The sequence below is a fragment of the Pseudorca crassidens genome, chromosome 2, assembly GCF_039906515.1.
Source record: "Pseudorca crassidens isolate mPseCra1 chromosome 2, mPseCra1.hap1, whole genome shotgun sequence".
Lineage (NCBI taxonomy): Eukaryota > Metazoa > Chordata > Mammalia > Artiodactyla > Delphinidae > Pseudorca > Pseudorca crassidens.
In genome coordinates this window covers 86,875,665-86,900,686 of record NC_090297.1, presented here as the reverse complement: position 1 = coordinate 86,900,686, position 25,022 = coordinate 86,875,665, and the positions used below count along the sequence as shown (strand labels likewise).

The window sequence follows — 25,022 nt, the reverse complement described above, 5'->3', positions numbered from 1 at the left end:
TGGGGTTTTTTATTGTAGGTCTTTTCCTTCTCTTGGGTTTCCCACCTAGAGAAGTTCCTTTAGCATTTGTTGTAAAGCTGGTTTGGTGGTGCTGAATTCTCTTAGCTTTTGCTTGTCTGTAAATGTTTTAATTTCTCTGTCGAATAAGAATGAGATCCTTGCTGGGTAGGGTAATCTTGGTTGTAAGTTTATCCCTTTCATCACTTTAAATATGTCCTGCCACTCCCTTCTGGCTTGCAGAGTTTCTGCTGAGAGATCAGCTGTTAACCTTATGGGGATTCCCTTGTTTGTTATTTGTTGCTTTTCCCTTGATGCTTTTAATATTTTTTCTTTGTATTTAATTTTTGATAGTTTGATTAATATATGTCTTCGCATGTTTCTCCTTGGATTTATCCTGTATGGGACTCTCTGTGCTTCCTGGCCTTTATTACTATTTCATTTCCCATATATGGGAAGTTTTCAACTGTAATCTCTTCAGATATTTTCTCAGTCTCTTTCTTTTTCTCTACTTCTTCTGGGACCCCTATAATTCGAATGTTGGTGTGTTTAATGTTGTCCCAGAGGTCTCTGAGACTTTCCTCAATTCTTTTCATTCTTTTTTCTTTGTTCTACTCTGCAGTTATTATTTCCACTATTTTATCTTCCAGGTCACCTATCCCTTCTTCTGCCTCAGTTATTCTGCTATTGATCTCTTCTAGAGAATTTTCAATATCATTTATTGTGCTGTTCATCATTGTTTGTTTGCTCTTTATTTCTTCTAGGTCCTTGTTAAAGATTTCTTATATTTTCTCCATTCTATTTCCAAGTTGTTGGATCATCTTTACTATCATTATTCTGAATTCTTTTTCAGGTAGACTGCCTATTTCCTCTTCTTCTGTTAGGTCTGGTGGGTTTTTCCTTGCTCCTTCATCTGCTATGTGTTTCTCTGTCTTCTCATTTTGCTAAACTTACTCTGTTTGGGGGTCTCATTTTCTCAGGGTGCAGGTTCGTAGTTCCTGTTATTTTTGGTGTCTGTGCCCCAGTGGCTAAGATTGGTCAGTGGGTTGTGTAGGCTTCCTGGTGGAGGGGACTAGTGCCTGTGTTCTGGTGGATGAGGCTGGATCTTGTCTTTCTGGTGGGCAAGTCCACGTCTGGTGGTGTGTTTTGGGGTGTTTGTGGACTTATTATGATTTTAGGCAGCCTCTCTGCTAATGGCTGGGGTTGTGTTCCTGTCTTGCTAGTTGTTTGGCATAAGGTGTCCAGCACTGTAGCTTGTTGGTCATTGAGTGGAGTGGGTCTTGGTGTTGAGATGGAGATCTCTGGGAGATTTTTGCCGTTTGATATTACGTGGGGCTGGGACGTCTCTGTTGGACCAATGTCCCAAACTCAGCTCTCCCACCTCATAGGCACAGGCCTGACGCCTGGCCGGAGCACCAAGACCCTGTCATCCACACAGCTCAGAATACAAGGGAGAAAGATAGAAAGAAAGAAAGCAAAAAGGAAAATAAAATAAAGTAATATAGAATAAAGTTATTAAAATAAAAAATAATTATTAAAAATAAACAAAAATTTTAAAAGTATTTAAAAAAACGAAAGAAGTGCAACCAAATCAAAAAACAAAATCCACCAATGATAAGCACTAAAATCTATAGTTTAGAAAAAACAAAACAAAACAAAAAACGGAGAGACAGAAACCTAGGACAAATGGTAAAAGCAAAGCTATACAGACAAACACACACAGAAGCATATGCATACACACTCACAAAAAGAGAAAAAGGAAAAAAAAATTATATATCGTTGCTCCCAAAGCCCACCTCCTCAATTTGGGATGGTTCATTGTCTGTTCAGGTGTTCCACAGACGCAGGGTACATCAAGTTGATTGTGGAGATTTAATCCGCTGCTCCTGAGGCTGCTGGGAGAGATTTCCCTTTCTCTTCTTTGTTCTCACAACTCCTGGGGTTCAGCTTTGGATTTGGCCCCGCCTCTGCTTGTAGGTCCCCTGAGGACGTCTGTTCTTGGCTCAGACAGGATGGGGTTAAAGTAGCAGCTGATTCGGGGTCTCTGGCTCACTCAGGCCAGAGGGAGGAGGGGTACGGAATGAGGGGCAAGCCTGCGGCCGCAGAGGCCAGGACGATGTTGCACCGGCCTGAGGTGCTCTGTGTGTCCCCCCGGGGAAGTTGTCCCTGGATCATCGGACCCTGGCAGTGGCGGGCTGCACAGGCTCCTGGGAGTGGAGGTGTGGGTAGTGACCTGTGCTTGCACACAGACTTCTTGGTGGCTACAGCAGCAGCCCTAGCATCTCATGCCCGTCTCTGGGGTCTGCACTGATAGCCATGGCTCGTGCCCATCTCTGGAGCTCGTTTAGGCAGCGCTCTTAATCCCCTCACCTCACGCACCAGGAAACAAAGAGGCAAGAAAAAGCCTCTTGCTTCTTTGGCAGTTCCAGACCTTTTCCCGGGCTCTCTCCCGGCCAGCTATGGCGCACTAGCCCCCTTCAGAGTGTGTTCATGCAGCCAACCCCAGTCCTCTCCCTGGGATCTGACCTCCGAAGCCTGAGCCTCAGCTCCCAGCCCCCACCCGTCCCGGCGGGTGAGCAGACAAGCGTCTCGGGCTGGTGAGTGCTGGTCGGCACCGATCCTCTGTGCGGGAATCTCTCTGCTTTGCCCTCTGCACCCCAGTTTCTACGCTCTCCTCCGTGGCTCCGAAGCTTCCCCCTGCCGCCACCCGCAGTCTCCACCGCGAAGTGGCTTCCTAGTGTGTGGAAACCTTTCCTCTTTCACAGCTCCCTCCCACTGGTGCAGGTCCCGTCCCTATTCTTTTGTCTTTGTTTTTTCTTTTGCCCTACCCAGGTACGTGGGGAGTTTCTTGCCTTTTGGGAGGTCTGAGGTCTTCTGCCAGTGTTCAGTAGGTGTTCTGTAGGAGTTGTTCTACATGTAGATGTATTTCTGATGTATTTGTGGGGAGGAAGGTGATCACCATGTCTTACTCTTCTGCCATCTTGAAACTCCTCCTAATTCCTTAAATAAATTATTTACACTTCCTATGGCACTTTTATTAGAGCCAAGAGAGGAACTGGGCATACACCTTGGCGTTTATATATTTCCCCCAAAGGCCCTCTCGTGAAGTCTCTTTGCCACTCTCATCTCAACTGGGTAAGCCTTTAATCAATCTCGTAATTGGACATGGTGCCTGCAGTGGGTCCATGCACATCCTGAGGGTGGGGAGGTCCTTTTTACACTCTTCAGTGATCCTAGTTACTTGTCACTGCCTGGGGACGTGAAAGCAGCTGAGTTGGATTCACAGGGATGCTGGCTGGTAGGGTCCCTGTCCGCAGCTGAGCTGTGAGTGGTGATGACCACAGCCCCAGCACCCGGTACAGCACCCCCTTGGACCCTTCAGCAGTCAGCTTTACAATACTTCTTATACGCTCAAACAAGCCCTAAAACTTAAGGCCCTTTTGACTCTTACTTTCCCTAAAAAGGGGTCCAACATATTTGTGTGAATAGCTGAATAATAAGTGACATGCTTTTACTGTGTGCGCCAGTACTGTGCTAAGTGCTTTCCATAGATTAGCTTGTTCAGTCCTCACACTTGTAAGCCATGGATATATTATAATTCCCAAATTAAAGATGAAAAAACTGAGACTCAGAGAAATTTAATAACTTGCCCAGCGTCACACAGCCGGTGTATGCTGGAGCCAGAGTCTGAATCCAGAATGCGCCCCAAGTGTATTTTCTGAGCCACTCCCTTGCGCTTCCTCCCCGGTACAGCCAGTAAACTAAGGTGCACACCTGGAGTGCTGACAGTGTAGAATTCCATCCAGGTCCCTTACCTGGGGCCCTTTGTTCTGGGTGGCTAATGTCTCTGTAGTTTCCCAGGAGCGTAGTTTTGACTCCCATGTGCCAATGGTATAATACGGTGTTTCAGCCTGGTTAGTTTCTTAGGGTGAGCCAGAAATCACAGTGCACTTACCAGAATGCTAAAGATAGCCACTGCACGTAAATCAGGCATACTTCTTACACTTAAGTGTTCTTAATGGCCCCAGTGTGCTCATATATTCACAGCTATTAGGTTTAACTAACTTACGGTGACACCCACTAATTCACTTGGGCCATTTTTAACATAGAATCACAGGGTCTTTTAAACTCATTCTGTAATTCATTTTCTTTATTCCATAAAGTTTTCTTAGTGGGTATTTTCATTTCATGAAGGTCTATGGTATTAAGATGATAGCTTTGGGGTTATTTACAAATATAATTAAAATAGGGAAAATTAAATAGTAAAGTTGAACAGTCATTGGAGGTATTACTTCAGCATGAAAAACTTCTCTTCATCCCACCTACAAACATGGTTTAGGCCCTCATCGTAGCATGCCTGGATTACCAATAAAATTTTCCTAATAGCCTCTTCTCCTGCCCATTGTAATCCATTTATTCTTCACGTAGTTTTCCAAGTGACTCTCTAAAAGGGAAATCATAACATGCAGGGCCAGTTTCATTGGGTGTGTAACCTGTGCTGTCACATGGGGGCCCATGCTCAGGAGGGCCCCGTGGTTGGTTTTGATGCTCTGCTCTTGACATTCCTAATGATTTTTCCACAAGAGGTCTCGCATTTTCACTTTGCACTGGACCCTGCAATTTAAATAACCAGTCCTGGTAACATATAACCATGTAATCCTCTCATCACACTTCCTCATGAATGATCTAGAAGCCTCTCTTTGAATTTCCTAAGAATTCATGAAATATGGTTTAGAAACATCTGGATTTTCTGTAAACTTCCTTATTTTGCAATTCTATAATTCTATGACCGTAAAATGCTTTACAAATATAAATACTAAGGGACGTCAAAGATCTCATATTTACACAAGCACCTTCCAAACTGATCCAGTGCACATAAACCTAAGATGGCAGTAGTTTTTGTTCATTTGTGTTGGTTTCTCTGCTTGCTTGCTTTATCACACTGTTGACTTGTATAGACTTCATGGTCACACAATTCCCAAGGGTTTTCTTTAGCAGTGACCTTTGTCTTTTCCTTTAAACTCACAGGTCTAGATTCAGCTTTTCAGTAATATTCAATGCCATCAATTATCTTAGTGTCTGACAAGAAATGTCTAAAAGGGCTCAAAGTAAAATAATCTTGATTCACTATATTTTTATATGAATTTGCAGCACTTGTACCACATTTTAAAGAAGAAATTTAGATTTAAACAATGAAACAATTATTAGTTGGTTTATTTCCAAAACACTGACAATAACAATTGATTCAGTTATGTATTCATTAATTTATCAAAAAAATATTGCTCACCTATGATGTTCTAAGGATTCAAAGACAAAGACATTCAGCCCTTAATCTCATGGTGCTTAATACTTAGATGTAGCTGGGAGGGGGAGGGTTCTATTAATTTGCTAGGGCTGCCGTAATAAAATTGCACAGACTGGGTGGCTTAAACAACAGGAACTGATTTTATCACAGTTTGCAGGCTATAAGTCCAAGATTAAGGTGCTGCCAGGGTTGATGTCTGGTGCTGTCTCTCTCCTTGAGTTCCAGTCTGGTATTTTAACTTATTTGTTGAAACTTTACCTGATGGCAAGCATGTCTTACATGGAGTTTTGGTACCTAGCTCAGCCTTCAAAAGCCTGTTTAACTCATTAATGTTATATACTTAACGGATATTACTAATAATGCTATAGGACTACCATGAAGTACAACGTTTCCATGATGAAACAGGTAGAATGTTTTGATTCTTGGTGAATGTGTGAACATAATTGTCTGTTTAGGTAGGAATATAGATTTCCTCACTGGAACCTTCTGTTGAGGCCTGGGACTAATTATGCTTTACTCCTCATTCACCTTACTTTCTACCCCCACTGACCTGCACTCAGTTCACACTCATGCACATGAATGCACGTGCACACACACACACACACATCCAGTTAACCACCACATCTTACCAGTTCAACTCCTTAAATATTTACTTAATCTGTTCTTAATTACAGCCATTACTCCAGTTCAGGATATGACGGTCCAACACCTAGAACCCCTTCAGCCAAAGTGATATTTTAAAACTCAGATCTTGTCCTGTCGTCTCCTGATGTCCCTTTAATGGCTTTCCATTTTCCTTTTAATAAAAATCCAAACTCCTTCACCTGACACACAAAGCCTTTGTGTTTTTTGGTTGTTTATTTTTCTTTTTAAAGCCATTTTTATTTCTTTGTTGTTGTGAATGAATATGCTAATTTTTTAATGAAGTATAGTAGATTTATAATATTTAGTTTCAGGTGTACAGCATAGTGATTCAATATTTTTACAGGTTATACTCCATTAAAAGTCATTACAAGATAATGGCTGTAATTCCCTGTGCTATACAGTATATCCTTGTTGCTTATTACATAGTCATTTGTATCTCTTAATCCCATATACCTATCTTGCCCCTCCCCATTTCCCTCTCCCCACTGGTAACCACTAGTTAGTTTTCTGTATCTGTGAGTCTGTTTCTGTCTCACTATATACATTAGTTTGTTTTATGTTTTAGATTCCACATATAAGTGATATCATACAGTATTTGTCTTTCTCTGGCTTATTTCACTAAGCATGATATCCTCTAGGTCCATCAACATACAGAGCCTTTGGAAACATGATCCCTGTCGCTCCAGACTGATTTCCCGCCACTCCCCTCTCTGCGGTCACCTCCCAGCACTCGCCCACACCCCACCAACCAAACCTTCAGTCTGACACACTGATTTTCAGTTCCTCCAATTTCTCCTTTGTGCATGCTCTCACCTCTGCTTGAAGAACCCCTCAAGCCATGCCCTCCTCCAAGACAGAGGTAGAGGCTACTGCATATGGCATGGTGGTGGTCAGAGCATGGACTTCACACCTAACTGCTTGAATTTGGAGCCCTGCTTCATCACTATTAGCCATAAGTCCACGGGCTACTTAACCTTAACCTAAGTCTTAACCTTTCTGTATCTTAGTTACCTCTGCTGTTAAGTACCAAAGTCGTGGAATTATTTGGATTACATGATTGACACAAGTACTGCATGTAGAATAGTCCTTGACAATAGTAAGCATTCAGGTGATCTTAACTTTTATTGTGATTAATTAGTTATTGAGAGTGAGCCACACACCGTGTTAGCCACTGAGGTGACAAAGAGGAAAGGATATTTCTATCCCTCATAAGCTAGCAAAGAAGAAAAAAATATATTGTTTCAATACAAAAATGATGTCTTTTCATAATTGTTATGAACAAAATGCCTAGTAGCAAAACGAGAACGAGTTCACTCCCCACAACAGCTGGACCAGAGACTGGGAATGTGATTTGAGGTGCAGAGCAGGCATCAGGGAGAGAGGGATCTTTTAACATCTAGCCACTCATGTGCCCCAGGCCTAGAGCTTCCTGAGGTACGGGATGAAAGCTGGTGGGGATATGGGAGAAGAGAGGCCACTCATAGGGCTCATCCTCTCCATTTAATCCTTCTTCTTGAGGAGGAGTGAGGTGAGAGTTGGAGATCGGATGGGGGCACAGTGGAAATGAATCTAGGCGGCTTTTAGTTGAATGAAAATTGAGGGGTGGGAGGAGAGAAGTCTCAAGACATGAGATGGGGGAACAAAAGGCACCTCCTAAGACCCTTGGGACCATAGAGGAAAACCTATCCCCCTGTGATTTAGCCACAGATGGGGGTTAGCAATGAGGTCAGCAATATCCTGAAAGCACACTCTCAGATTTTAAGATATCCCTTGAAATCTCACACTGTTATATTTAATATTTATTATTTGTGTGAAATGGGTAAAGTACTTTGTTGCTAATTGCAAACATATATATACTGTCTTTTATTATATACTCCCAGTAACTATGAGACTCTGTGTGGGGTTGGGGGAGGCCAGGGGAGCATGCCTTCTCTTCACACATTTCTTTTCCTTATTGCATTATTACATTTTCTTTTTAAGTCTTATGAGTCTTTTCCTATTATTGTATAATTTAAGCGACTATCTCAAGATCTGTACTCCAGTTCTTGGTCTTTAATTTTTTATAATTCGTATGATATATAGATTATTATACATAGTGCATATCATACAGCGATCGTGTATTTGGATAATCACTTATCCACTAATTATAGCTTCTTTCCTTAGCTAAAGAAAATCTGAGAAACATTGTGAGTCCTAAGATTTAACCACAAATTTAAACAGTTTTGAGGATTTGTCAGAGATATTTGAGATGTGCTTTTACCATTTTTACCACTAACTTCTTATCCCTGATTTTTTTTTTTTTTTCTTTTCTTTTTTGCGGTACGCGGGCCTCTCACTGTTGTGGCCTCTCCCGTTGTGGAGCACAGGCTCCGGACACGCAGGCTCAGCGGCCATGGCTCCCGGGCCCAGCCGCTCCGCGGCATGTGGGATCTTCCCGGACCGGGGCACGAACCCATGTCCCCTGCATCGGCAGGCGGACTCTCAACCACTGTGCCACCAGGGAAGCCCCTTATCCCTGATATTAAACTTAAATTTCTTATTTGCATATTTTAATAGTTTAGTAGGTTCTACTTTCTTAATTTGCCTTTAAGTTAAACCAAACCTAATTCCTCGATTCATCTAACAGTCTAGTGCACGTTTTGTTGTATTTAAAGGTCTCTAGGTTGGTCTTTGACATATTAATTTCACTTTCTTGCTTACCAGTTAGAGAATTTTAAATCTTAGAGATGACGGAATTCTCACAATCACAGGAATCAAATTCCTTTTGCTTGCATGTAACTCCTCACATGTCACATAGCTTTCTTTTCCTTGTCTCCCAATCAGAAATAAGACAGAAGCCTATCTTTATCTAAATATTATCTTACTATTTTATCTGGTGAATGGAAACAGCTGTTAGATGATGGAAATGTTTTTATAGATGACAGAGAAAATGTCAAGTAAAGGAGTTTTTGTTCTTCTGGCTGATGGATGAAGTGCTGTGTGTACAATATATTTATCATGGGGGTCATACTGGAGAGAAATGGCCTCCATGTAAAACCAGCCACGGCTGCATTACAAGGATAAAGTAAATGTGTCAGTGATGAAGGGGCTGCTATTCACAGCCAAACCATCAGTCGGCCATTGTGCTGGGGGCAGCTGAGTCACTGAGCGTATTCTGATCCTAACTGTGTGTACCAGCTGGTCCTGAACACTGAACTTGTTGTTAATTTACATCACATTTGTGACTCCCTAGCGTTACCCATTCAGGGACATCAACTACACGATAAATTCTGTGTCTGTGATTATGTGATCTTTTGTTAGGGACCCATTAAGTATATTGTAAAGAAAATGGATGGCCACCCTTGGTTTTTCAAATGCAATATGTTTAAGGACCTTTATTCCCATGCACATAAGTTAGGCGATTCAATTTATTATTTCTCCCAGCAAATGTAGTTTTAATCCAAATATATCATTTTAATCCTTTAGGTTTTTTCCTGGCACAGAGCAAACAAAAATCTTCATGGTGCCTTGTGACAGTAATAAAACTTACACTCCTTGTAAGATAACTGTGCTAAATCCTACAGACTGTTATTGTCATTTTCATTTAAAAACTGATCTAACTAAGATTCAGAGAAGTTAAGTAATCTGTCTAAGGTCACAGAAATAATCAGTGGTAGACTGACATTTTAGCCCAGGTTACTAAACTCCTAAAGTTCAGCTTTTCCTCCTGGTTTACACTGACTAAATAAGGAATCCACCAAGTATTTAAAGGGTATCGGGGGGACCTTCAAGTTGACGGAGGAGTAAGACGTGGAGATCACCTTCCTCCCCACAAATACATCTACTTGTGGAACAACTCCTACAGAACAACTACTGAATGCTGGCAGAAGACCTCAGACTTCCCGAAAGGCAAGAAACTCCCCACCTACCTGGGTAGGGCAAAAGAAGAAGAAAAAACGGAGACAAAAGAATAGGGACAGGACATGCACCTCTGGGAGGGAGCTGTGAAGGAGGAAAAGTTTCTGCCCACTAGGAAGCCCCTCCACTGGTGGAAACGGGGCGTGGGCAGGGGGGATGCTTTGGAGCCACAGAGGAGAGCGCAGCGACAGGGGAGCAGAGGGCAAAGCGGAGAGATTCCCACACAGAGGTTCGGTGCCAACCAGCACTTACTAGCCTCAGAGGCTTGTCTGCTCACCCGCTGGGACAGATGGGGGCTGGGATCTGAGGCTGGGGCTTCGGAGGTCAGATCCCAGGGAGAGGACTGGGGTTGGCTGCGTGAACACAGCCTGAAGGGAGCTACTGTGCCACAGCTGGCTGGGAGGGAGTCCGGGAAAAAGTCTGGAGCTGCCAAAGAGGCAAGAGACCATTGTTTCCAGGTGCTCGAGGAGAGGGGATTCAGAGCACCACCTAAGTGAGCTCCAGAGACAGGTGCGAGCCATGGCTATCAGCTCAGATACAAGAAACGGGCATGAGATGCTAAGACTGCTGCTGCAGCCACCAAGAAGCCTGTGTGCAAGCACAGGTCACTCTCCACATCTCCCCTCCCAGGAGCCTATGCAGCCTGCCACTTACAGGGTCCCGTGATCCAGAGGTAACTTCCCTGGGAGAGCACACGTCGCGCCTCAGGCTGGTGCAAACTCACGCTGGCCTCTGCCGCCGCAGGCTCGCCCCGCATACCAGTTATAACTACTGTACCCCTTCCTCCCCCCGGCATGAGTGAGCCAGAGCCCCCTAATAAGCCACTGTTTTAACCCCGTCCTGTCTGGGCGGGAACAGAAGTCTAAGGGCAGCCTACACACAGAGGTGGGGCCAAAACCAAAGCTGAACCCCAGGAGCTGTGCGAACAAAGAAGGGAAAGAGAAATCTCTCCATGTAGACTCAGGAGCAGCAGATTAAATCCCCACAATTCCTTTTTTTTTTTTTTTTTGGTGGTACGCGGGCCTCTCACTGTTGTGACTTCTCCCATTGCGGAGCACAGGCTCCGGACGCGCAGGCTCAGCGGCCATGGCTCACGGGCCCAGCCGCTCCGCGGCATGTGGGATCTTCCCAGACCAGGTCATGAACCCGTGTCCCCTGCATCGGCAGGCAGACTCTCAACCACTGCGCCACCAGGGAAGCCCCACAATTACTTTTTTATTTTACTAATTTAAATTTTTAAAAAATTTTAATTATTTAATTTTATTTATTTATTTATTTTTCTGTCTTTTTTTTTCTCCCTTTTCTTCTGACCCATGTGGCTGACAGGGTCTTGGTGCTCCACCCTAGTGTCAGGCCTGAGCCTCTGAGGTGGGAGAGGCCAAGTTCAGGACATTGGACTGCCAGAGACTTCCCGGCCCCACATAATATCAATCGGCGAGAGCTCTCCCAGAGACCTCCATCTCAATGCTAAGGACCACCTCCACCTAAAGGCCAGCAACTCCAGTGCTCGATGGTCCATGCCAAACAACTAGCAAGACAGGAACACAACCCCACCCATTAGCAGAGAGGCTGCCTAAAATCATAATAAGATCACAGACACACCAAAACACACCACCAGAAGGACAAGATACAACCCCACCCACAAGAACACAGGCACCAGTCCCCTCCACCAGGAAGCCTCCACAAGCCACTGAACCAACCTTACCCACTGGGGGTAGACAACAAAAACAATGGGAACTATGAACCTGTAGCCTGCGAAAAGGAGACCCCAAACACAGTAAGTTAAGCAAAATGAGAAGACAGAAAAATATGCAGTAGATGAAGGAACAAGGTAAAATCCCACCAGACCAAACGAATGCAGAGGAAATAGACAGTCTACCTGAAAAAAGAATTCAGAGTAATTATAGTAAGGATGACCCGAAATCATGGAAACAGAATGGAGAAAATACAAGAAACATTTAACAGGGACCTAGAAGAACTAAAGAGCAAACAAACAATGATGAACAACACAATAAATGAAATTAAAAATTCTCTAGGAGGAATCAATAGCAGAATAATGGAGGCAGAAGAACAGATAAGTGACCTGGAAGATAAAATGGTGGAAATAACTACTGCAGAGCAGAATAAAGAAAAAAGAATGAAAAGAATTGAGGACAGTCTAGAGACCTCTGGGACAACATTAAACATACCAACATTCGAATTATAGGGGTCCCAGAAGAAAAAGAGAAAAAGAAAGGGTCTGAGAAAATATTTCAAGAGATTAGAGTTGAAAACTTCCCTAACGTGGGACAGAAATAGTCAATCAAGTCCAGGAAGCACAGAGAGTCCCATACAGTTAAATCCAAGGAGAAACACACCAAGACACATATTAATCAAACTATCAAAAATTAAATACAAAGAAAAAATATTAAAAGCAGCAAGGGAAAAGCAACAAAAAACATAAAAGGGAATCCCCATAAGGTTAACAGCTGATCTTTCAGCAGAAACTCTACAAGCCAGAAGGGAGTGGCAGGACATATTTAAAGTGATGAAAGGGAAAAACCTACAACCAAGATTACTCTACCCAGCAAGGATCTCATTCATATTCGATGGAGAAATTAAAACCTTTACAGATAAACAAAAGCTAAGAGAATTCAGCACCACCAAACCAGCTTTACAACAAATGCTAAAGGAACTTCTAGTCAGGAAACCCAAGAAAAGGAAAAGACCTACAATAACAAACCCAAAACAGTGAAGAAAATGGTAGTAGGAACATGTGTATCGATAATTACCTTAAATGTGAATGGATTAAATGCTCCAACCAAAAGACATAGACTGGCTGAATGGATACAAAACAAGACCTGTATATATGTTGTCTACAAGAGACCCACTTCAGACCTAGGGACAAATACAGCTGAAAGTGAGGCGATGGAAAAAGATATTCCATGCAAATGGAAACCAAAAGAAAGCTGGAATAGCAATTCACATATCAGACAAAATAGACTTTAAAGTAAAGACTATTACAGGAGACAAAGAAGGGCACTATATAATGATCAAGGGATCAATCCAAGAAGTAGATATAACAATTGTAAATATTTATGCACCCAACATAGGAGCACCTCAATACATAAGGCAAATGCTAACAGCCATGAAAGGGAAAATCGACAGTAACACAATCATAGTAGGGGACTTTAACACTCCACTTTCACCAATGTACAGATCATCCAAAATGAAAATAAATAAGGAAATACAAGCTTTAAATGACACAATAGACCAGATAGATTTAATTGATATTTATAGGACATTCCATCCCAAAACAACAGAATACACTTTCTTCTTAAGTGCTCATGGAACATTCTCCAGGATAGATCATAACTTGGGCCACAAATCAAGCCTTGGTATATTTAAGAAAATTGAAATCATATCAAGTATCTTTTCCGACCACAACGCTATGAGACTAGATATCAATTAGAGGAAAAAAAACTGTAAAAAATACAAACCCGTGGAGGCTAAACAGTATGCTACTGAATAACCAAGAGATCACTGAAGATACCAAAGAGGAAATCAAATACTTAGACACAAATGACAATGAAAACACGATGACCCAAAATCGATGGGATGCAGCAAAAGCAGTTCTAAGACGGAAGTTTATAGCAATACAATCCTACCTCAAGAAAAAAGAAAAATCTCAAATAAACAACCTAACCTTACACCTCAAGCAATTAGAGAAAGAAGAACACAAAAACCCCAAAGTTAGCAGAAGGAAAGAAATCATAAAGATCAGATCTGAAATAAATGAAAAAGAAATGAAGGAAACAATAGTAAAGAGCAATAAAACTAAAAGCTGGTTCTTTGAGAAGATAAACAAAATTGAGAAACCACTAGCCAGACTCATCAAGAAAAAAAGGGAGAAGACTCAAATCAACAGAATTAGAAATGAAAAAGGAGAAGTAACAACTGACCCTACAGAAATACAAAGAATCATGAGGGATGACTACAAGCAACTATATGCCCATAAAATGGACGGCCTGGAAGAAATGGACAAGTTCTTAGAAAAGCACAACCTTCTGAGACTGAACCAGGAAGAAATAGAAAATATAGAGACCAATCACAAGCACTGAAGTTGAAACTGTGATTAAAAATCTTCCAACAAACAAAAGCCTGGGACCAGGTGTTTTCACAGGCTATTTCTATCAAACATTTAGAAAAGAGCTAGCACCTCTCCTTCTCAAACTCTTACAAATTATAGCAGAAGGAGGAACACTCCCAAACTCATTCTACGAGGCCATCATCACCCTGATACCAAAACCAGACAAATATGTCTCAAAAAGAGAAAACTGCAGGCCAATATCACTGATGAACATAGATGCAAAAATCCTCAACAAAATACTAGCAAACAGAATCCAACAGCACATTTAAAGGTTCATACACCATGATCAAGTGGGGTTTATCCCAGGAATGCAAGGATTCTTCAATATACGCAAATCAATCAGTGTGATACACCATATTAACAAATTGAAGCATAAAAACCATCTGATCATCTCAATAGATGTAGAAAAAGCTTTTGACAAATTTCAACACCCATTTATGATAAAAACTCTCCAGAAAGTAGGCATAGGGGAATTAGCATAATAAAGGCCATATATGACAAACCCACAGCCAACATTGTTCTTAGTGGTGAGAAACTGAAACCATTTCCTCTGAGATAGGAACAAGACAAGGTTGCCCACTCTCACCACTGTTATTCAACATAGTTTTGGAAGTTTTAGTCACAGCAATCAGAGAAGAAAAAGAAATAAAAGGAATCCAAATTGGAAAAGAAGAAGTAAAGCTGTCACTGTTTGCAGATGACATGATACTGTACATAGAGAATCCTAAAGATACTACCAGAAAACTACTAGAGCTAATCAATGAATGTGGTAAAGTAGCAGGATACAAAATTAATGCACAGAAATCTCTTTCATTCCTATACACTAATGATGAAAAATCTGAAGGAGAAATTAAGGAAACACTTCCATTTACCATTGCAACAAAAAGAATAAAATGCCTAGGAATAAACCTACCTAAGGGGACAAAGTCCTGTATGCAGAAAACTATAAGACACTGATGAAAGAAACTAAAGATGATACAAACAGATGCAGAGACATACCATGTTCTTGGATTGGAAGAGTAAAACTGTGAACATGGCTATACTACCCAAAGCAACCTACAGATTCAATGCAATCCCTATCAAACTACTACTGGCATTTTTTACAGAACTAGAACAAAAAATTTCACAATTTGTATGGAAACAAAAAAGACCCTGAATAGCCAAAGCAATCTTGAGAAAGAAAAAAAAAAAACAGAGCTGGAGGAGTCAGGCTCCCAGACTTCAGACTATACTACAAAGCTACAGTAATCAAGGCACTATGGTACTGGCACAAAAACAGAAATATAGATCAGTAGAACAGGATAGAAAGCCTAGAGATAAACCCATGCACATATGGTCACCTTATCTTTGATAAAGGAGGCAAGAATATACAATGGAGAAAAGACAGCCTCTTCAATAAGTGGTGCTGGGAAAACTGCACAGCTACATGTGAAAGAATGAAATTAGAACACTTCCTAACACCATACACAAAATAAACCCAAAATGGATTAAAGACCTAAATGTAAGGCCAGACACTATCAAACTCTTAGAGGAAAACGTAGGAAGAATACTCTTTGACATAAATCACAGCAAGAACCTTTTTGACCTACCTCCTAGAGAAATGGAAATAAAAACAAAAATAAACAAATGGGACCTAATGAAACTTAAAAGCTTTTGCACAGCAAAGGAAACCATAAACAAAGTGAAAAGATAACCCTCAGAATTGGCAAAAATATTTGCAAACGAAGCAAGTGACAAAGGATTACTCTCGACAATATACAAGCAGCTCATGCAGCTCAATATCAAAAAAAACATTCAACCCAATCCAAAAATGGGCAGAGGAGCTAAATAGACATTTCTCTAAAGAAGATATACAGATTCCCAATAAACACATGAAAGGATGGTCCACATCACTAATCATTAGAGAAATGCAAATCAAAACTACAATAAGGTATCACCTCAAACCAGTCAGAATGGCCATCTTCAACAAATCTATAAACAATAAATGCTGGAGAGGATGTGGAGAAAAGGGAACCCTCTTGCACTGTTTGTTGGGAAGGTAAATTTATACAACCACTATGGAGAACAGTTCCTTAAAAAACTAAAAATAGAACTCCCATATGACCCAGCAATCCCACTCCTGGGCATATACCCTGAGAAAACCATAATTCAAAAAGATACATGTACCACTATGTTCATTGCAGCACTATTTACAATAGCTAGGAAATGGAAGCAACCTATATGTCCGACAGATGAATGGATAAAGATGTGGCACATATATACAATAAAATATTACTCAGCCATAAAAAGAAATGAAACTGAGTTATTTGTAGTGAGGTGGATGGACCTAGAGACTGTCATACAGAGTGGAATAAGTCAGAAAAAGAAAAACAAATACTGTATGCTAACACATATATATGGAAAAAAAAAAAAGTGGTTCCGATGAACCTAGGGGCAGGACAGGAATAAAGGCACAGACGTAGAGAATGAGCTTGAGGACACAGGGAGGGGGAAGGGTAAGCTGTGACGAAGTGAGAAAGTAGCATTGACATATATACACTACCAAATGTAAAATAGATAGCTAGTGGGAAGCAGCCACATAGCACAGGGAGATCAGCTCAGTGCTTTGTGACCACCTAGAGGAGTGGGATAGGGAGGGTGGGAGGGAGACGCAAGATGGAGGGGATATGGGGATATATGTATATGTTTAGCTGATTCACTTTGTTATACAGCAGAAACTAACACAACATTGTAAAGCAATCATACTCCAATAAGATGTTAAAAAAAATAAAATATCAATAAAATACAAAACAATTGATTAACTTTTAGAAGCAAAATGTTTTTTAAAAAGCTGTTTTAGGGCTTCCCTGGTGGCGCAGTGGTTGAGAGTCCGCCTGCCGATGCAGCTGACGTGGGTTCGTGCCCCGGTCTGGGAAGATCCCACATGCCCCGGAGCGGCTGGGCCCGTGAGCCATGGCCGCTGAGCCTGCGCGTCTGGAGCCTATGCTCCACAACAGGAGAGGCCCGCGTACCGCAAAAAAAAAAAAAAAAAAAAAAAAGCTGTGTTAATAATCAGAACCTGAAAAAATAGACTGTGATAGTTTAACTCTGAAAATTAAAGATAATTCCATAAAATCATTTTATTACTTTATGTGCTGCTTGAAATAGTAATATATTAATAGATGTAAAAGTTAGATATAGTTAAAAGATATAGCTAACTATTGTCTTACAGAACACAAGTGCCCTAAAAAATGGTTTTAGGTTCAGTACACAACTCCAACCAATATAATAAATAAAAATAATAAAATAGCAATAAATGCTGAAATAGGAACAATATTTTTGAATATTAACTGATATATTTTTCATTTCCCTTGAATCATATGCTCTTGTCTATGTCTGCAATATCTAGTAGAAATATAAAATGAACCACATATATGATTATTAATTTTCGAAGTCATATTTTTCAAAAGCAAAAACAAAGGTTCAAGTTTTAAAATATATTTTATTTAACCAAGTATGTCTAAATTTTAACATTTCAATATGTGTCAATATAAAAGTTATTAATGAGATATTTTGCATTCCCCTTTTTGCAAAGTTTTCAAAATCCAGTGTCTATTTGTCTTTTGCAATTCAGCTCAGTTCTGATACTACATTTTCATCTCAAGTATTTGATCTCTATTTAGGTTTCATAAAATTTACAGTGTAAAAGTAGAAACATATACCCAGTTTGTTCCAAACATATTTAAAAGTTTTCTAATAATCAAAGCAAGTACCAGTTTTAAAAACTGAAATTAACTAATATTAAAAATGCAGTCCCTTGGTCCCACTGTCTATGTTTCCAGTGCTCAGTAGCTCTAGCTAGTACCTACCATATTGGGCAACGTAGCTCTTGGATTTCTCATCTGTTATTCAGTGCCTCAGAGAAGGACATGCCATAAGAGAAGGGCCAACATCTATCTCCCCGTTTCCCTGTCTGCTAGCTTCTGGCAGCCCCCACTCTACTCTCTGCTTGTATGGGGTTGACTATTTTAGATTGCACATATAAGCGAGATCTTGCAGTATTTGTCTTTCCTCGCCTGGCATATTTCACTTAGCATAATGTCCTTCAGGTTGATCTGTGTTGTCTCAAATGGCAGGACTTCCTTCTTTTTTAATCCTGAATAGTATTATATCTATACATACCACACAGATATAATGTATAGCAATGTAACTACACTGTATTGTGTACTTGAAATTTGCTAAGAGAATAGGTGGATCTTAAATGTACACATACACACAAAATGGTAACTATGTGGGGTAATGGTTACATTAAATTAGCTTGATTATGGTGATCACAATGTACACATATATAAAAACAGCAAGTTGCATACCTTAAGTATATCGATTTTTTAAATTTGTCAATTATACCTCAGTAAGACTGGAAAAAGGAAAAGAGAGATGGGCCAGTACCAATTAGAAAAGGAAGACAATGTTTGGCTTCAGTAGTCAAATCTCTCTTTGTCAAAAGAGAACAGGAATTTCTAAATTCCAAAGCTACCTTTACATACCAAAAGCAAAATTTGAAGATCTGTGTATTTTATTACAAGGTAATAATAAAGAGTACACAGGATATAGTATAAACAGGGTGGTACCACCAACATATAGGAGGGGAAAGTGGCAGACTTTCTCTCTCCCTCATTCTGTTCCTCTTCAGTGCAGGATGGATGCCCATGATGAAGTTTAGGTCAGTTAGGGGAAAAAAAAGTAGCTGCATGCTCTATACAATCTAGGTTTAGTACATAAAATTTATGGCTTCAATATACCACTGTTTATTGTGCTTCCCCAACACAGCCCTGAAAGGTCTGAATTATGTGGACACAAATCTGGTACAAAGTCCATGGTCTTTCTACCACTGCATTACCTCTCATCACAATTCTATTACATACCCTATCAAATACATTTACATTGCAGTTTGGCAAATTTATGATCACGGATAAGTATGGATATAATAATAAGACTTTCAGGACACTGCACACCTGGCTTAATAAATGTACACTCCAAATTTTGTTCAATGTCTCTGTACCAATTTGCAAATAAATCTCCAGTGGAGTGCCATGGAATTCTACCCTTGACACTGCCTTGTTATTGGTGATCTGTATGGTGCTAAGAAGAAGCTGAGAGAAATGGGACTAATATGATAGATGTCAACCTCAAAGGTCAAAAGGGTTTTAACAAGGTGGAATGCTATTTTGAAAACAATTAAGAAATTTGATTTTTTAAAAATAACCCCAGGAATCCAAGATAAGAAGAACTTGGTGGGACATCAGTCCATGTGAGGACTACAAACAATATGACCAGTAGTAATGCTATGTGGTTATTAAAAAAACAAAACCAAAAAAACCTATTGCTTCTTAGGATATATGAATCAAAGTAGTCCAAACCTGGAAATCAGTTTAAAGAATCCATCCTAACCTGATTATGAATTGTAGATCCATGAGTAAGACTATAGGGTGCAATCCGAATAAACCCACACATTATGGTCAATTAATCTATGACAAAGAAGGCAAGAGTATACAATGGAGGAAAGACAGTCTCTTCAATAAGTAGTGCTGGGAAAACTGGACGGCTACCATTCTCTAACACCAAACTCAAAATGGATTAAAGACCTAAATGTAAGACTGGATACTATAAAACTCCTAGAGGAAAACATAGGCAGAACACTCTTTGACATAAATCACAGCAATATTTTTTTGGAGCAGTCTCCTAGAGTGATGGAATAAATACCAAAATAAACAAATGGGACCTAATTAAACTTAAAAGCTTTTGCACAGCAAAGGAAACCATAAACAAAATGAAAAGACAGCCTAAGGAATGGGAGAAAATATTTACAAACGATGCTACAGACAAGGGACTAACTTCCAAAATATGCAAGCAGCTCATACAGCTTAATATCAAAAAAAAAACAACCCAATCATTTTATACATAAGGAGTTCAAGGCTTAGATAGGTTGAATAACTTGCTTAAGTAAGTGACAGAGCCAGGACTCAAACCCAAATCTCATTGGTTCCAGAGCAGGTAACCTAATCACTATGCCACAGTTATCCCTTATGGATCATTTTTACAAATTCCAGTCCATTCATTCATTCACGCATGAAGCAGATATTGATTGATTATCATAGTTTTCTTTTGACACCATGACAAAATACCACAAACTTAGGGACTTAAAACAACCCAAGGTTATTATCCTAGAGTTCCATAGATCTGAAGTCCAGCATAGTCTCACTGGGCTAAAATCAAGGTTTCAGCCTGGCTGCATCCCTTCAAGAGGCTCTAGGGAGAATTCATTCCCTGCCTTTTCCAGCTCCCAGAGGCTATCTGAATTCCTTGGTTGGTTGCTCCCTTTCTCCATTGTCAAAGATGGCAGCATAGCATCTTCAGATCTCTCTGACTACAGTTAGGGAAGGTTATCCATTTTTAAAGACTCATGTGATTTGGTGACATATTCACAAGTTCCTAGGATTAGAGCTTCGGCATTGTTAGGGGGCTAATATTCTTTCTATCACAGGTGCCTACCCTGTACCAGGTTTTGATCCAGGCAATATGAGATAGACAAGGAGGAGAAAGACAATAGCAACTAAACACATGCATATGCAAGACAATTTCTGATAGCGATGTGTATTTTCTGACAATAAAAGAGTTCAAAAATTCACTTTTCCCCAAGCATGCCATTCATGCATTCATTAATTCAACATTTTTGAATACTTACTACATAAAAGGAGTTCTATGCATTTCAGGTAGAATGGTGAATGGACAGAGGTTTTATTCTAATGGAATATTCTCGTGGAGGCAACAGATATACCTACACAGAAATGGGGAACATAATTTTAAATAGTGACAAATGCTATGAAGAAAATACTCTATACTCTTTCTCTTGTGCCTTTGCATTTTTCATTTATTCGTTCTTTTATTTAGTAAGTCTAGTAAGTCTTTTGAGTGCTTACTGTGTTTCAGGCAAAGTGCTAAGCTCAGGGCTTACAGTGCAGACTCCAGATTTGCCTTCTGTGTCCTCACTGTAGTGAAGGGAACAACCCAAATGAGTATAAACCACACATTGTGGTAAGTGTTCTGGGAGAGGACGACGCGGGTGCTTGGGGAGCGCATAGCAGGGTTACGGATGCTCTCCCTGGGTCTAGGACACCTTTTACCCCCATTTCCCCTTTGCCGGGAACTCGTACTCATCCTTCTGGATCTAACCTAGATTCCTCCTCTTTGAATAACAGTTTCAGTTGTATAGTAAGTAATTAACAAACACAAACATTTGTGTTTTTATTTTATAATAGTATTGTTTTAAAATTGTACAGTGCTTTCTCATTTACCCAAGAGATAGATTAATATTCTCACAAGTGAGTCCATTCACTTTACTATGTGGGCATTGAGATTATATTTTAGTAAAAGCAAACAAGTAAGCAAAACCCCTTTATATGTGTGTCAATTATTGTATATATTGTATAAGCAAGGAAAAAAATGTGTAGAAGAATATACACCTCGCTGTTAGCAGGTAGCAAATGACTGGTTTTAATCTTCTGTATCGTGGGGCTAATAGATATTCATGGGATTGATGAATAAGAACTGCCTAATAATGGCTAAATGGCTTGGCCTATGAGGTAGTGAGCATTCACTGACCCTTGAGGACTGAGCAGATACCATCCTGCTCAGATTATACACCCTTCTGTTTGTGTTTTATTTTAGCTACATTTTGACATCTGGTTAACCTAGATGGTTTCATAAGTGAATTAAAAACCAAGAGAGCATAAATAATCAATTCCTGTCCTGTGTCCAACTTGCTTAATAGATTCTCATGCTATAATTTCCTCTTCTGCAAATTAGGTATAATAGACCTTCTGTAAGGATAACACAATTAGACTGGTTAAAAGGCACTTACGTTCATAAGTACCAAAAAGTTTCCTAGTACATATAAGTGCAAACTCAAATTTTTCTTTTGTGACGTCCATGTCAACTGATTATGGTACAGAAAAATCTGTGCATTATAAAGCACTACAGTGACCCACTTTAAAGTTGAAATTATTTGAAGAAATGTCGTCCTTCTCCCATAACGCTTAAAATTCAATTATCTTCTATTCTGGTTCTGGGCATTAAGTGGGGATCTGGTGGGGGAAGAGCCAAATCCCAGGCTATTCCTAATATAAAAGCCTTTTCATGAGTTTGCATAGTGGCCAGACTGTGTCTTGGGACGCTTTATAAACAATGCTTAAGTCATAGAGCATCTTAGGAATAAACTCAAATTCAAGAGACACTTCAGAGGATTGTAACCCAAGGTCACAGATTACTATAGGCTTACACAGTTTGGATAAGTTAGGGCTGAGCTCTATCTGTGATGGCCTCTGGGGTTGAAGGAGAAGGCAAATGTTTTCCAAAGCCATACATCTCTGTAGGAGATTTCCCACACAAACCACATATATACTACTTCCTACTTCTTCCTACTAGTAGAGTATAGATGTAGCCTCACTGCTATGTACTATGGTGGCCTTCTTTCCCGTATTTTTCATTTCATTTCTCTTGCATTCACTGATACTTAGCTTATGCCATTTTCTCTAGGCAAGAAATCAATCAAGAAAGAAACAAAGGTTAAAGGCACCAAAGTGCTTTACCCCTACTTCCCATTGACATCTCTCCTTCTCAAAAGTGCCACCCCCAATAGTTAAGTTGTATATTCTTCATAGTAAGCTTTGTCTTGAGTCAATTTTTTCATCTATAAAATGAAGATAATGATGATTTCTTACTAATATGGTTATTTTGAGGATTTAATAAGTAAAGTAAAATGCTTAGAACATTGCCTTGAACAGCCATCGCTCATTAAATCATAGCTATAATAAGTATTAGCGGTATTAATACTATTCAGTTATCATTTCACGTTCATTTTGTTTTAATAAGGATAGGATGTCTTTAGCGTTCTGACAGACGTGAAGAAATGCAAAGGTAAGAAGTTAGTAATCAGCCGCATAGCTGTGTTACAGAAAATCCCACAAGCAGCTCAAATTTCACTCCCTGTTTATAGGCACGAGTCAAATAAGGAATTACTCTATTAGGTACGTCACTGGACACCTGAAGTGGTGTGATATTCTTGCCTTGTTACTCATGTGGGCAAGACTCTTTAATATATTCTCTTAGAATGGCAAAAGCACCATTTTCTCTTTCTCATCTCCTATTTCCCTCTCATGTATACTTATTCTTCTTAACTGAGATTATTTTGCTCTTTCAAGCACAGGCTTAGAATACACAGACATAGCTCTGAAGGTCATAGGCCCAAAATGGAGATAATCCAGCTTTTTTTTCCCCTAGAGTATCGGGACCAGGGATAGATTGCAAAGAGCTAGAACTTGGCTAGGTAGAAGCCTTGTATCAAATGAACTGTTTAAATATTCATACAGTGTGTACTGGCAGCTAACAGGGCTGCAAACTTGCCCAGAAAAAAAAAAAAAAAGAGAAAAGATAATTACTGAATTTCATAGCATTCTAAAATGGCTGCCATGAACTAAAAGCATAAGTGCTGATTTTGGTTTAATCTCTTAGGCAAATGTATTTTTTATTCAACTGAGGACAATAGGCAAGTGGTTACATACATTTCTAAGTATTTTTCTGATTATATTATCAGTATCAGATTCTGACATTAATATCATAAAAACTGATTGCACTGTCAAAGCCATCTCTTTAATAGTTACTTTACTAGTGACTTGAAATAATAACTGACACATTTCCTTCACAGTCAACAGATTCACTTATATAGGAACACATGGTTTAAGTTATGAGCAATTGAGCTATAGAATAAATCAGATTGGGGAAAAGACTGGGTTTTTTGAGCATGGTGGCTCACAACTTGAAGGCATTTCATTCTGTGCAATCAGCTGACACTTAATTGTTCTTCATTAGCATATGTGAAGATGCCAAAAATGTAGGTGTTTACTAATTGTTTTGTTTTGGCTTTAGCTGACACATTTCCCCCATCATCGTTAATTTTTTGTTGTTGTCCTAATGCTGGTTGATAAAATTTGGTTAAAACAAAGTAATTTCACAATTTCAGGTAACAGCATAAAAGCAAACCTTGGCACTGTATTGAACTTTAAATTCTTTTTTCAAAGTAGTATCTGTTTAGTGGAAATCCACTCCATTTTGTTTTTTATAACTATACTCATAACTTCTAATTTTTATAAAGTATGCGTCCTCTCCATATGGTATACAAAAATGTAAACATTAAAAACATTCATTCATCAGTTTTCCCCTTCTAATAGTATTGATCTAAAATGTAAATTCAGATGAAACAGGAATAAGTACATTAAAAGTTAAAAAAAGTCACTTGGAATGTCTGCACTCAGTATCTGAGATAATTACTAGTACATAAGAATTGGCCATTAGTCAATATAAGGTAAATAAAATGAACTAATCACTACTTTTAAACTACTTTTAAGAAACTTCTTTCAAAAAAATTCGTAAACTTCAGTTAATTATTTGAACTATATAGGCATATCTGTGTCAATAAATATATATATGTACAGACACATATATGAGGTGTATATCAAGGAAATACGTTCATGGAAAGTCATGTTTTTCATTTACTATTTCAGATGTACATTACCAACACAATCAAAGCCAAAGGAACAAGACTTGCTAAGCCCGTTCTATGCCTGGGCTTAATGTGTTTGGCCTTTCTTACTGGGCTCAACAGAGTAGCAGAATATCGAAATCATTGGTCCGATGTGATAGCAGGCTTTCTGGTTGGAATATCTATAGCAGTATTTCTGGTAAGTACAAATTTCTTTAAATATAATTTGTTTCTTAATCAACGTGTATAACCACCTATTAGAAAATACAGGTGTGAATCACTGGGTTTAGTTGTCAAAAGGTGGTATAGCAAATAGAAATATTTATGTTTTAAGTCATTCGTTTCTTCCTGCTCCCTCGTTTATTCTGCCCAAAGTCAGGTTTGGGGGTGAAGAAAACACATTGGGTTGACCAAAATGTTCGTTCGGGCTTTTCGTAACATCTTACGGGAAACCTGAACGAACTTTTTGGCCA

The 25,022-nt window shown here is 39.6% G+C and overlaps 1 protein-coding gene across 3 annotated transcripts in view; it reads left to right on the top strand.

Annotated features, from left to right (window-relative positions):
* The window catches only part of PLPPR5 (phospholipid phosphatase related 5), a 128,082-nt gene that overhangs the window by 73,541 nt on the left and 29,519 nt on the right, over positions 1-25,022 (top strand). For all 3 annotated transcript variants that reach the window (XM_067727001.1, XM_067727000.1, XM_067726999.1), the window contains one exon: positions 24,572-24,748. In XM_067727001.1, coding sequence (XP_067583102.1) covers positions 24,572-24,748 — 177 coding nt within the window. The remainder of the gene's footprint in view (positions 1-24,571; positions 24,749-25,022) is intronic.